Consider the following 12251-nt stretch of genomic DNA (forward strand, 5'->3'; position numbering starts at 1 on the left):
TTGGATATACCTGACCCAAAGCCCAGAAAAAGTGTTGAGCGGGTCTTTTTCTAATGAGCAGACACCCACGTCGATGTGTGTGTGTGCGTGTGCGTGTGCATGTGTGTGTATGCCTGCTCTCCTTCCTCCCTTGCCACCATAAATAGGAACTGCCCCAGACACATTACTATTCCTCCAACATAATCCAATGCAGGCAAAACCTACAGCAAAGGCTTGATACAGCAGTCTAATAATGGCTTCATATTTCCCTCCATCAACGTCCCCTGGAATCAATAACACGGCAGAAACACGCACTTTCCTTCTGGTGGAAACAACGCATTCTGCATGATGAAAAGTGAGAATTGTGAATCGTGACATCTCGCAAAGGACAAGTTGTCTTTGCAAGCGTGGACTTGGCTTCTAAATCCATGCTTGTGGTGTAAAACACGACTACTTAGGCTGCGCAGGAGCATCTCTCCTCAGCTGGGAAGAGAGGGGGAGATACACGCAGTGATACAGAGGCGCAGCGAGGGACGCGCCGGCTGAAAGTGAGGCGGAAAGTCCGAGATGTTGCCTTCTCTGTCTTTTTATCTCCATTTGGAATAAAAGCCCACAGTAACATTATTTGAGGAGCTTTGCCTTGGGACACTTTTGTCTCAATCTACACTTGCCGACGTCGACTTGTATTCGTTTTGAGATTTAGTTTTTTTTTCTATTAATCTAATTTCTTTTTTCCTTATTATAGTACTCCAAGTGATATATTTTTTTCTTTAACTCTGTGACTCGTTTAGATCGTTTTTTCTGTCGATGATCCCATAGAGAAATTCTATATTCTTGGCTAAAGGGGGAAAAAAGCAAGAGGAAAAGAACCCCTGTGGATTTGACTGTGACCCACTGGGAGAGGATTCCAGGCACCTTTTCCATGACACATTCTTAGATTTTCTTTTTGTGGATCTATTCAGGACTCGCACTTGTTTCTGAGTCAACGATGTGCTCCGTTGGAAAATGCTGCGTGTTTTTGCTATTGCTTAAAAGTATCCTGTCGGACTCCGGAACATCGAACCAAGGTGAGTGCGGCCATCACAGTAAGTGCGAGGATGGACAAATCTTGTGGTGTATAATATATGTACTATACAATTTCACAGTAAATTACCCTGGTTTTCCCCAAGCATAAATAACACAATGCCCTCACTCATCTGAGATAGGTCAGATGTAGGCTCCAGTTTGTTGGTTGGATGGTGGATGTACCGGGAAATTGTCAAACGACATAAAAGACAAAAACAGCAACAAACAAACATGCATGATCAACCAATTATCAAGTGCAGGTTACAGAGCAAACCTAATGAAAGACTATACGTTTTTCCTCCACGTTTGAGCTTTGAAAGATGCCTACTACTGAATGTAGATAAAGTGCATGAACAAATATATGTCATTTTCTTAAAGAATGTAAGAAAGTGTTTAAGTTGAAGTATTTCAGTTTTGAAATTAAAAGACTGATGCCCAGATACAAAAATGCAGACAGAGGCTCTATCAGCCAAATTGTGGAGTGAATCTGTGATTCTCTTTTACCTCCAAAGTCTAAGATGCATATAAACAACACCAGAGCCATAGGAACCATCCAATGTTACAGCAAATGTCAGCCTCTGGCAAACTGTCAGGTGAGACTGTTGTTGCTGCTTCTTTCTTACTCTGGGTCTCCCACATGAGCGCATATGTTCCTGTATGAAAATATAACAGGTTTTTGTATATTCCGTCTCAGGAGGTTTCCTCACAAACACATATCACAAGAAACACATGGATCTTATTGTGTGGGGCCACTGGTTGTGATGAAATTCATCAGAATAATATTTCATTTTTCAGAATTTGTCTCAAGTCACATGGATAATGTATCCAGTTGCAGAGAAAACAGAAGACATGATAATGTTATCTTTCCTCAGCTGTGCAATGTCACATGAGGAAAAAGTTGCCAAAATGTAATCTGTTCCTGACATCTTCCACTTTGCACATTTTCAAAGGCGAGCTTAATGTTCCTCCCTGGATGTTCAATGTTTAGGATACGCATTCTGAAAGACAACAGCAGCCCTTTCACTGGCCAAATGTCAGAGTCTCCATCGCTTCATTTTTCTGTGTCTTGTGTGTGTATATGTCTGTGTTTTCCCTCCGGGATATCTGTCTACCTGTGATGGTGACAGGCTTGAAGAGGAGGGGGTGCACACAGTGGAAAGTTGAAGAAACGAGAATGTGAAGTGTTTAGAATATACAGTGAACAAGCCAATAGACGTTAGCCATGTAGATATTAGAAAAAGGGAGAGGGGTTGGCATTTTGAGCTTAGATAAGAAGTTATTTATTCATCATTTAGTTTGGTTAATTATTTTTAGGTCAAAATTTTTCAATGTTATTTTGTCTAAGAATAAATTTATGTTGAAGGTAAAGCAGGTCTGTGCGATAATAATTATAAGATAAGAATGATAAGATTATGCTGCGTTGTTTTAATAATACAGTCATGGCATAAGCTTTTAGCATTCAAGAATTTTATAAATGGGTCATTCTCTTGTGCTGCACGATCATGATGTAATTAAAAAAAAAACTGAAGCTGCATGCGCCAGCTAAAAAGTCAGCATTCTCCTTAGAATACTTGGGAGTAAATGGGCTGCTCTGTTTTGCATATATACTTCTGTAATAGATTAGTTCCATGTTCATGTCTTGGCATTTTTATATTATTCTGCAAAAAACTGGCCAAACCACCTGCTGTCAGAGGAAATTCAATGCCAGTGTGTTGAATATCATTGTGTGTGTCAAACAATGATGATTGAAAACAGATGATGCTAGTTTCAACGTAATAGTTCTGAGTGCAAAGGTAGCGCTCACTGATATTAATATGTTGGATCAATAGTCAGTTTGATCTCCTCTACACTGCATTTAGTAACACATTGGAGGAGATGATGTGTATGATGACAACTATGAAAATGGGAAAAAATGACAATGCAGGCAGTATGCTAGATAAAGTATTTCTATTTTATAACAGACACAATCACTACATTTTATGATTTTGTTTCAACAAGTTCACCTTAAGGAAAACAATGTGACATGTAAACACGACATGGCAAGCGGATCAGTTAAGCTTGTAATCTGAGTTGCTGTGACATTTAGCAACATATCTGTGTGCACATGTCATGCACAGCATAAATGCTGTGCCGAAGCACAAATCAAGCTTTTCTCTAAGAGGATCACAAAGAGATTGCATCTTCATAAAAAAATATTTATGACATCTTTTGTAATGGCAGACTGGTGTCATAAAATAAGCATGACTTCTTAACAGTGTATTATGTCATGGAGCCACACAATGTGTTGTAATTAAACACCGGTTCCACATTAAAGGACAAGCTTTTTGCCATTGAATGTACAGTGTTAAGAAGTAGATCTGTCAGAGAGTCAGTTTAATCACGAGGATGATGAGTCCAGCCCAAGTGGAGATGACAACACTGCTGCTTCTGTAAAAAGGCCTAAAGTACATTCATTCAGAGAAGACTAAAAATCAAGTTCTGTTATTTTTTTTCCATCACACACAAACTGAAACCAATAATAAAAAAATGACGTGCTTAAACCTAAACAAATGGTGACTAAAAACAGGAGTAACTATAACCCCCAAAAACACTTCAGTGGTTACTCACAAGAGTCAAACCACACTCTATTGGTCAAAGGATCTGCATTGTTTTTGTTCCATTACCATCCACTCTGGCCCCTTAAAGCAAACTTATTACTTACTGTAACTGGATGACTGCATTCATGTGTCCATGACAACTAAGCTGCTAACGATATAACTGCAGACAGAAGTCATCACAACGCAACACAATAAAGTATGTTGCAGTTTCACTAAAAAGCCTCAATGAATGTAAAGTTTCCCTTTTTCAGTTCTCTATTATGACACCGATCCTGTCGTGTCGTGCTACTGGTGATGTTTCCACTCTTGTCCCATTGTGATGACTTTAATGCTTGCAACGTTATGACGCTGTTAACTTGCATAAAAATGCTCATGAGAGAGAAAAGTTCAGCTACCACAACAGCTACAAATTTTGCGTAATTCTTTCACTTTCGCTGCTTTGACATTATTCAGTTTCTACTTTGCTCCCAATCATAAATGATTAGGGTTAGAAAAATGGCCAGTTAGATTTCCATGTTTCAAAATACTTGGTTCATATGAGAAAACGACAAATTTTCAGGGATCCACAGAAAAATTGTGGAAGAACGTACATTTGCGAGTTGGAAAAGGAAAGCAGAGCAAAAAGAACTTAAAAAAGACTTAACCAAAAGACCGTGGTTTGATTCCCAAATGGAACCGTTGTCTGTTTCTTCTCATTTCATGTATTGCTGCTTTTGTTTTCAGTCACTGTTTGGAATCGTTATTTCTATGTTCATACTTTTACTGCCTGTGTCCCACCGTATAATGCTTTAGTGTTTTCCCCTGCTGTAGCTTCCTGCGGCTTAGTGTTCAATTTTGTTGAATATTGGGATGACTTTATAGAAAACTGAATGAATACAGACGTCCTATGCAGCTGGAGGAGTCCTCTTAACAGTTATTCAGATGCTGTCATAAATGTGATTTGGATGAATTTAAGTCACGAACAGCTGCTTTACTATCACCAGACAGTAGCTGAAGGAGGATTTCGGTGAATACAAAACTTCTTTCTTTTAAAATGAGGAGGCTGCATCATCTATGTTCTGGATCAGGTGAATTAGATGCTGCTGTCCAGTTTTATTATCATCCTATATAGAAAATAATAATTCATACTTCCCCGGTGGCTTTCTGAAGCCATATCCAGGAAACTGCAAAGAAAAAAATAATGGCTGTCTCTCTGGGAGATTTCAGCCAAGTACTTGTCTACTTAAATATCCTCAACCAAATACTTATATAATTGAGGATTCTGACATAATGTCTAGCTTTTTTCAGTGTTAATGAGCCTCTTACAGAGAGGATATACAACTTTTCCCATTTTGCTGAATCAACTGTTTTGTTCAGGCGTCAACAACAGAAAGCACATTTCTGGAAACTACCTTTTAGGACAAGATGTGAGTCTGTATGTGAAAAAAGTCTCAGGTTTATTTAAAGATAAAGCAGATTACTATAAAGAACCTGCAGTCTAAATTCTATAAACACGCACACACCCAAGATGTTTGGAGTTAAGTGAAGTCAGAGCTTAGGTCTTCATTACATGCAATAAAGTTTTGTTGTCAGAAGTAGTAGTCAGTGACTACTGACAATCCAAATCAGAACAGCGTTCTCTGTGAGAAGCTTCAAAGGTCAGTTGCTGCATAGTTTGGGTCAAAGCAAGGCCTTTACCAGCTCAGTTAATAAGTTTAATTGCTAATCAATCAAACCGACGGCAACAAAGGTGTCACATCATGATGGTTCCTTTGATTGAAAAAACATGAAAACCTGGATTTTTAGCACCACTAGTAAAAATTCCATAATATCCACTCAGAACATTCTGAGTGAAAGGGTCAAAAGACATCAGTTGTGCTCCTCCTCTTAGCTTTGCTTTTAGTCAGGAGACTTTGGCCTTTTATGAACAGTACAGGTGAAGTATCAAATAAAATAAAAAAGTTCATGCAAAGAGTAAGAAGTGTGGCCAATGAGCAACATTCTACATACAACGAGTACTATCAGAGGGGCTGAGGAAAGGGAGAGAAGAAGGGAGAGCCATAGGATGAGGGTGCACACACAAAAACCATGTGTATGGCTCCTTTTCCTGCTCACAAACTAGTATTAGTAGAAGAAGCAAGTGCAGCGAGAATGTACACAACTCAAGCATTTAAACCATGTGTACACGTGTGTTCATACCAATGATTCTGATGTGGAAAAGCAGACCATATAATTAACATGAAACAAAACAGACAATTTCACAGAGATTGTTCAGTATGATAGTAATTCTTTCCTGATTTTTTTTCTCATTCATTCAGTTTTCACATTGCAATTTTTTTTACAGTAATTGTGTATGCAATAAATATAGCTATGTGTCTACTGTAATGGCACTGGAAGGTTTCTCTGAATAAACTTTGAAAAGAAAAATCATTAAGTTAAGATTTTTTTGGCACAAGATTGTCTCATCAGCTTCCACAGAGCCGTTCAGGAAAATAGCAAACCATGATCCATCTGAACATCTGACACTCCCTCTTGATCATCTCCAAACAACATGTTATACTGTACAGGCTGAGTGTTCATCCATTGCAGGTAAAACAGGAGTTGTTGGTCCTCTGCTGCAGTCTTGATATGATGAGTGAGCTGATGTCCATTGTGGCAACTAGTTTTAATTGAGCCATCTCTTTTTTTCACCACTGCAGGGCTCTATGCTCTAAACTTAAAAAGTTGATCACTACTTACTTGAATTAATTAGTCTTCGTTCTGTTCGTGATTACAGGACTGAGATCATCGAAAAAAAAAAGATTTTCTCTTTTTCCTTTTACTTGTGAGTGTGTTTCACATAAACTGTGAAACTGAACTTACTTTCTATTGTTTTCATTATCATGACTATTTAGTTGTGGTGCAAACAATGTCTTGTCATTCATTTGCAAAGGACAAATTAGGGGAACGTCAGCATCCATTCACGCTAAAAGTGGAAATAGAAATCAGGTTTGTGCACATGCATATGATTTCATGATGATTTAGATTTATAAAAGAGGACCATGTGTACACTCTGCTTTATAAATCTGGTGAAAAGAATTCATATAAGCATCTCTGCCTGTGTGCGCACATACGGTTAGAGTCATGAAACATTTTATACATCTGGCCCTTTTTCCCCTGATATTTCTGTCTTATGCAGCTTTAACCAAACCTAGTGTGTGTCACAGGTGAATATAGCATACTGTAGCACTGTGTCAGTGCAACTGGTCTGGCTGCATCTATTTTAAGTTCTGGTATACAAGAAAAAACTCTTTTGCTTGTTTGTATTCTTTTTCAACCAATCATAATTGTCCAGGGTGTTGCTAAGGCCAGTAAGCAGCGAAGGTGTCTGTGCAAAATAGTCTCAAGGGGTAACTTGTTTTGGTGGGATGAGTAGGAAGCCGCTGTAAATATATTCTGTCTAGACCTATACAAACATTCCCTGTATGAACACAGGAAGTCTGTCTTATTACACAGTCCAAATCTGTGTCAAAATCTGCCATTTTCAACGTATACACTCCCAGAACCGCTGTTGTTGTTACTCAAAGCAAAGGGGATTTTGAAAATAGTAACACACAAGTGGTGGAAAGGGAGGAAAACAGTCTGTGCGAAATATATGGTCAATGGGGACATTCTACCAATTTTTGACATCCAGTGAATAAGTCAGACTAGAGCTCAGTCATTGATAGTAATTATTAGATACACTCACTTCAGTTTGCGTATTCAGTGTTTGTTCGGTCATCATTGTGCACTGATGTTGTTGTGAGTGGCAGTTTACTGCCATATAGATCATTTGTGCCCACCTGCTAATCTAAGCTGCTACACTATTCTGTAGTCAGGAAAAGTTAGAATATACAGTTGCAGAGATCAGACAAGCTTAATATGATTTGGCCCCGTGAAAAATGTAGATTGGTGTGTGTGTGTGTGTGTGTGTGTGTGTGCTCATGACTTGAGTGAGAAAATCTGTGTATCAAATTCACTACTGTTGTCTCGAGCCATTGTATCCTGGCTCCAAAGATATTTGTAGAATTCAATTATTTTATGACTGCATTGCTGTGCCTGTGTGCACGTATGTGTGTGAGCGTGTGTGTGTGTGTGTGTGTGTGTGTGTGGCTTTGTTTGTGTGCAGGAGAGGGACAGACAATCGGTAAAGGGAGCTGATGGAAAAGTTTGATGCTGTCAAACATGCCATGGAACATTGCTCCTGATTATGAAAGATTGTTCTAATTTTGTCAGAAATCAATATAATTCTGTCTCTTGGTCTGTCTCTGCCTCCCTACATCTCTCTATGTCCTCCTTTTGAACAGAGGCAAGGCAACCTTATTATAATGTGGTCCTTAATTACCAGCTGGGAATCCAGGCTAAATTAAGTCTCTGTAAATACTAAAGTGGTTAATTTAGTCTCTCTCAAGGTGTATCTTCTCTGGTTATCTGGCTTGTTCTCAAAACAGACTCATCCTCATTAAATAAGTCCAGATTTGGCGAAGTCCTCTGCACACTGGAGAGATAGGTCGTCTGAAGATGTGACTCTTTGGTCCATAATGTCGACCACTGAAGTGGGACATACTTTATTGATAGAGATTGTAATTAACTGGCTGTGTGGAGACAAAGGAAATTGCACATTCATCACATCAAATTGGCTCAGGGGGGGCTTAGCATGGACCAGATAATGGCTCTCTTCATGCCTGAGCTGTGACCAGAGTGCAGACAGCTACAGATTGTTACACTGGTATGTACACTATGCAGTCACATATTCATGCAAATACACACTTGTCAATATGTGCATGTAAAAACATAACTAGACACTAATGACAGAGATCAGACACTATGCTTTTGTCTTTTGAAATGATCAGTATGTCAGATTAGCTTTTAGACTCATTAATTCTCAGCACGACCACAAATCTAATCTCTAAGGTGGATAATGATTCCACCCCAAATGACTAGCTAATATTTTGTTTGTGATCACAGCTTCATGAAGAGAGGAAACCACGCAGTGCCCCTTTGTATTGAAAGGGGACTTTGTCTTTTTCTTTTTGTGCCAGTGGATGGAAGGTATGCCTTTTGTCATGGAGAATTAATATCCATTCACAGCAAGTTGAAGGCCCACCCACAGGTGTGATTTATTGGATTAATGGTCCTGACTGGAGAGTACTAATGTTGTTAGTGAATACAGGTTTGGAAAGTAAATAGAAAAGATAGAAAGTAAATATAGCATTGTCACTTTTTGTTCTGCTGTGCCTGCACTAGACTGTGTTGCTATGGTTAGACATCACTGAAATCAAAATATACTATTATACGGTCCTCACTGACCTGAGAGATATATCTAGACCTTGAGTTGATCCATGCCCTGTTCACTGAAGCCTCATCAGGAATAGTCATGAATGTCAAGAAGACATTTTTAAGGAAGAGAAACAGGGAGAAAAAATGGAGGTAGGCCAAATGACACAAGAACTGGACTGACAATCAGTGGCAACAGGTCTCATTGAGTGATGAATCCTCCCCAGAGCCCGAACCCCAACAATATTGAAGTCAACATCCAAAACAGAGCTTTAGAATGTCCTTCAAGAAGCCTGGATAACTATTCCTGAAGCCTACTTAAATACCTGTTTACAAAGTTTGTCTAAGAGGGTTCAGGCTGTGTCGAAAGATAGAGATGCGCATACCAAACACTGACTTTCAAGCTGGTTAGAATTGTACAACTGCCAAATTGAGCCTGTATACTGTATTTGCATGTTTGTTTCCACGTGTTTCAGTAAATCACTTTTCCCCTTTTTCCTTTGTCCTGCAAATGTGTATATCCCACCCATTGACCCACCCAATGTGTATATCACACATTGGGTGGGTCAAGACTTTTGTACAGTAATGTATATTACTTTATTGCTGTCAGGGCATTATTAAACAAGTTAAAAGGATTTGATTCAGTTGCTTTTGCAGGCTGTTTTGCTTAACTTGGAAAATTTTTGTTTTACTTCTTTTTTGCACTTTCAACCTGAAACAGCAAACAGAACTGTCATGAGGTAGATATGAGGACCCAAGGCAGATGACTCCAGGAGGCATCCAGATAAAGAACAAAAGACGTTCATAAACCAATACCCTAAACTAAACACGAAACACAGTGAGGCAGGAATACCAAGAAAATAAACTACAATAATAATCAAACACGATAAACAAACTGGCAGAAACCAGACTGTACTGGAACAATCAGTCGAGAAATACATACATATAAATACAATAGTCGGGCAATGATGAAAAGAAACTAAGGAGCATATTTACTGAAGTTACTAATCAGCACCAAGGTGCCAGTGAGACAGTCAGCTAAGTGTTCAGCTATCATCTCATCCTGAGCTCTTTGCCTTGATGAAAAATGTTATTGGGTCAAGGAAAGACAGTAAAAAAAATTCTGAAGGACTGAAGGAAAGACTACTACGCTGCAGCGAGAATCTGACCACATTTCACTAAGCTGTGATTTGTGTCTGCAGCACTGAAACTACAAACCTTCAATAAATATTTATCAAAATGCGCTTCAGATACTTTATCCAACTCAATCTAATCACGTTGTTACAAAAAGGTTATTGCATACATCATGTCAAAGGTGCAATATAATATTACTTTATCAAAGTTTGCAATTTCAAAAGGAAAGAACATTTTTAAAAAGGCTTCTCACCCTCACTCTGCTGTTCTCAAATTTTACCACACAGTCAGATCAACTGGATAAAATTAACTTTTGAAAGTTACAGCCACAAGGAATGATGAGACAAAATTATCTCCTTTCTTTCATAAAGGTTGATCTCATGTATCTTATGCTAAAGACCTTAAACGGAACATTGGATCCCTCTTCGCATTTGAAGATTTGAAACTGCTCTTATTATGGCTGCTGCTCAGATACAACAGCGGTTTTTTTTTCACACTCAGTTAGGAAGGTTCCTCAGCAAAATGGAACCCAGGTGTGAATCTCAGACACAAAGCAAAACTAGACAAAAATCAGGGATACATATTTCACCAGAAAAAAAAAACAAGAAAAAATGGAGCAAATATCAACTAAACATAAAAGAAGAACTTTACTGAAACAACAGATTTACAAGTCACCATGACTAATGCTTAACTAGCAGATTAGGAAATTATTTAAATTCAAGAAACCCCCCCCTAAAAAAAAATCCAAACCCAAAACACAGCATAACTCAGTGTGTGAGTTTAACCCTTGTTTCTTCAAGGCAATTTAGGTTTTTAAAATAATCTAAGTCTCAGTGGTTTGGTTTTTAATGATTTTTTCTTTTATTTGTGTTTGTTAATTATCTAAGTACTTCTTCTGTTTCTCTGTTTATGTGCATCTTTCCTTGGTTATTTTCTAAAGCATCATAAGCTGTCCTGTTATCCGTGCGTGCACACGACAGTGATCTGTGAAGTCTGTGAGGTGAACTCGATTGCCCTAACATGAATTTATAGGATCCATGCATCATGCTCAAAATACTTCTGTGTGCACAAGATTCAATGTATACTCATATTTAGATTATGCACCACATCAAAAAACAATATTCACAGCTTTGAATTTCCTGAATCACAAATTATGAGACCTTTTCTTTCCAGTCTTAGTAAAGTAGACCACAATGTCTAGAAATGAATAGAAGTATTTCCTGTTTATTAGGACAGTTATGCAGTAAGCTGTTGAGCGTAAACCCCACCAGTAAAGGTTTCCAGACCAAACTTTTATCATCATCAGAAGCATCATCACCGAAACTGTGCGACTTCATCTCACGTAGAGCTTATAGGAGAGACTCTACTTGTCCAGCTTGGATGATGGCTCGTTTTGATTAAATTTAGATTGTAGCTTGTTGCGAGACTGTCCTCCTTCTTAAAATGTGCCCATGTGGTAATTGTTCATGCAGGCAGACACAGCCACAATGCCCAAGAATATGTGGTTGTGAGAGCAACTGCATGTGAGGTGTAGAAATGAAGTGCATGACAGTGATGGTCATAACCACGACTGTGTAAACTCTCATATTTACCATCTACGGCTTGTAGTGGCAGTGCTTTATAGATCGTTTTTATTGTCATATTGAGTGGTATGAACAAACCATATTTATAACTGGTGAGAGTTCATTAATGAATTCAGGAAATGTGTAAAAGCAGGTGCAGACTAACAACAGCAAAGGAAATGCAGTAGCTTAAACTGTCACTTCAAAACATGTGGGTTCAGAGTTTAGAGCCCCACTTTCTGAGTGAAGTTTGCATGCTCTCACTGATGGTGCTTCAATTTTGTCCCACTGTCCAGAGTGATGCATGTTGGGTTGAATGGAAATACAAAATTGACTCTAGGTCACATCGCTTTCGGTCTCAACCTTCATGAACACCATTTTTACACACACGGCCCCCCCATCTGCACTCATTTGATGCTTACTGCAATAATTGAAACCAGGCCTAAATTTCGAGGTGCAGAGACGTGCAATGTGGGTGTAATTCGCAGAGATTCTGGGCTGTGTTGTCAACTTTGAAACTCGATTAATTAACTGAAATCAATGTTATAATGTTTCTGTCATCATTGATAAAAGCTGGCATACTGCACTCTATTTATTTTCAATTAATGTGTTTAATTAAATTTTTTAAGAAAATTGTCTT

The 12251-nt window shown here is 38.5% G+C and overlaps 1 protein-coding gene across 1 annotated transcript in view; it reads left to right on the forward strand.

The window, feature by feature from the left end:
• Nucleotides 1–190: 190 nt before the first annotated feature.
• Nucleotides 191–12251, forward strand: part of LOC140302021 (ephrin type-A receptor 6-like) — a 67830-nt gene continuing 55769 nt past the window's right edge. The window contains exon 1 of the mRNA XM_072380753.1: nucleotides 191–1046. Within this exon, the coding sequence (XP_072236854.1) occupies nucleotides 968–1046 (79 nt within the window). The 5' untranslated portion in view covers nucleotides 191–967. The remainder of the gene's footprint in view (nucleotides 1047–12251) is intronic.

The sequence above is a fragment of the Leuresthes tenuis genome, unplaced genomic scaffold (assembly GCF_036924035.1).
Source record: "Leuresthes tenuis unplaced genomic scaffold, fLeuTen1.0.hap1 SCAF_2, whole genome shotgun sequence".
NCBI lineage: Eukaryota > Metazoa > Chordata > Actinopteri > Atheriniformes > Atherinopsidae > Leuresthes > Leuresthes tenuis.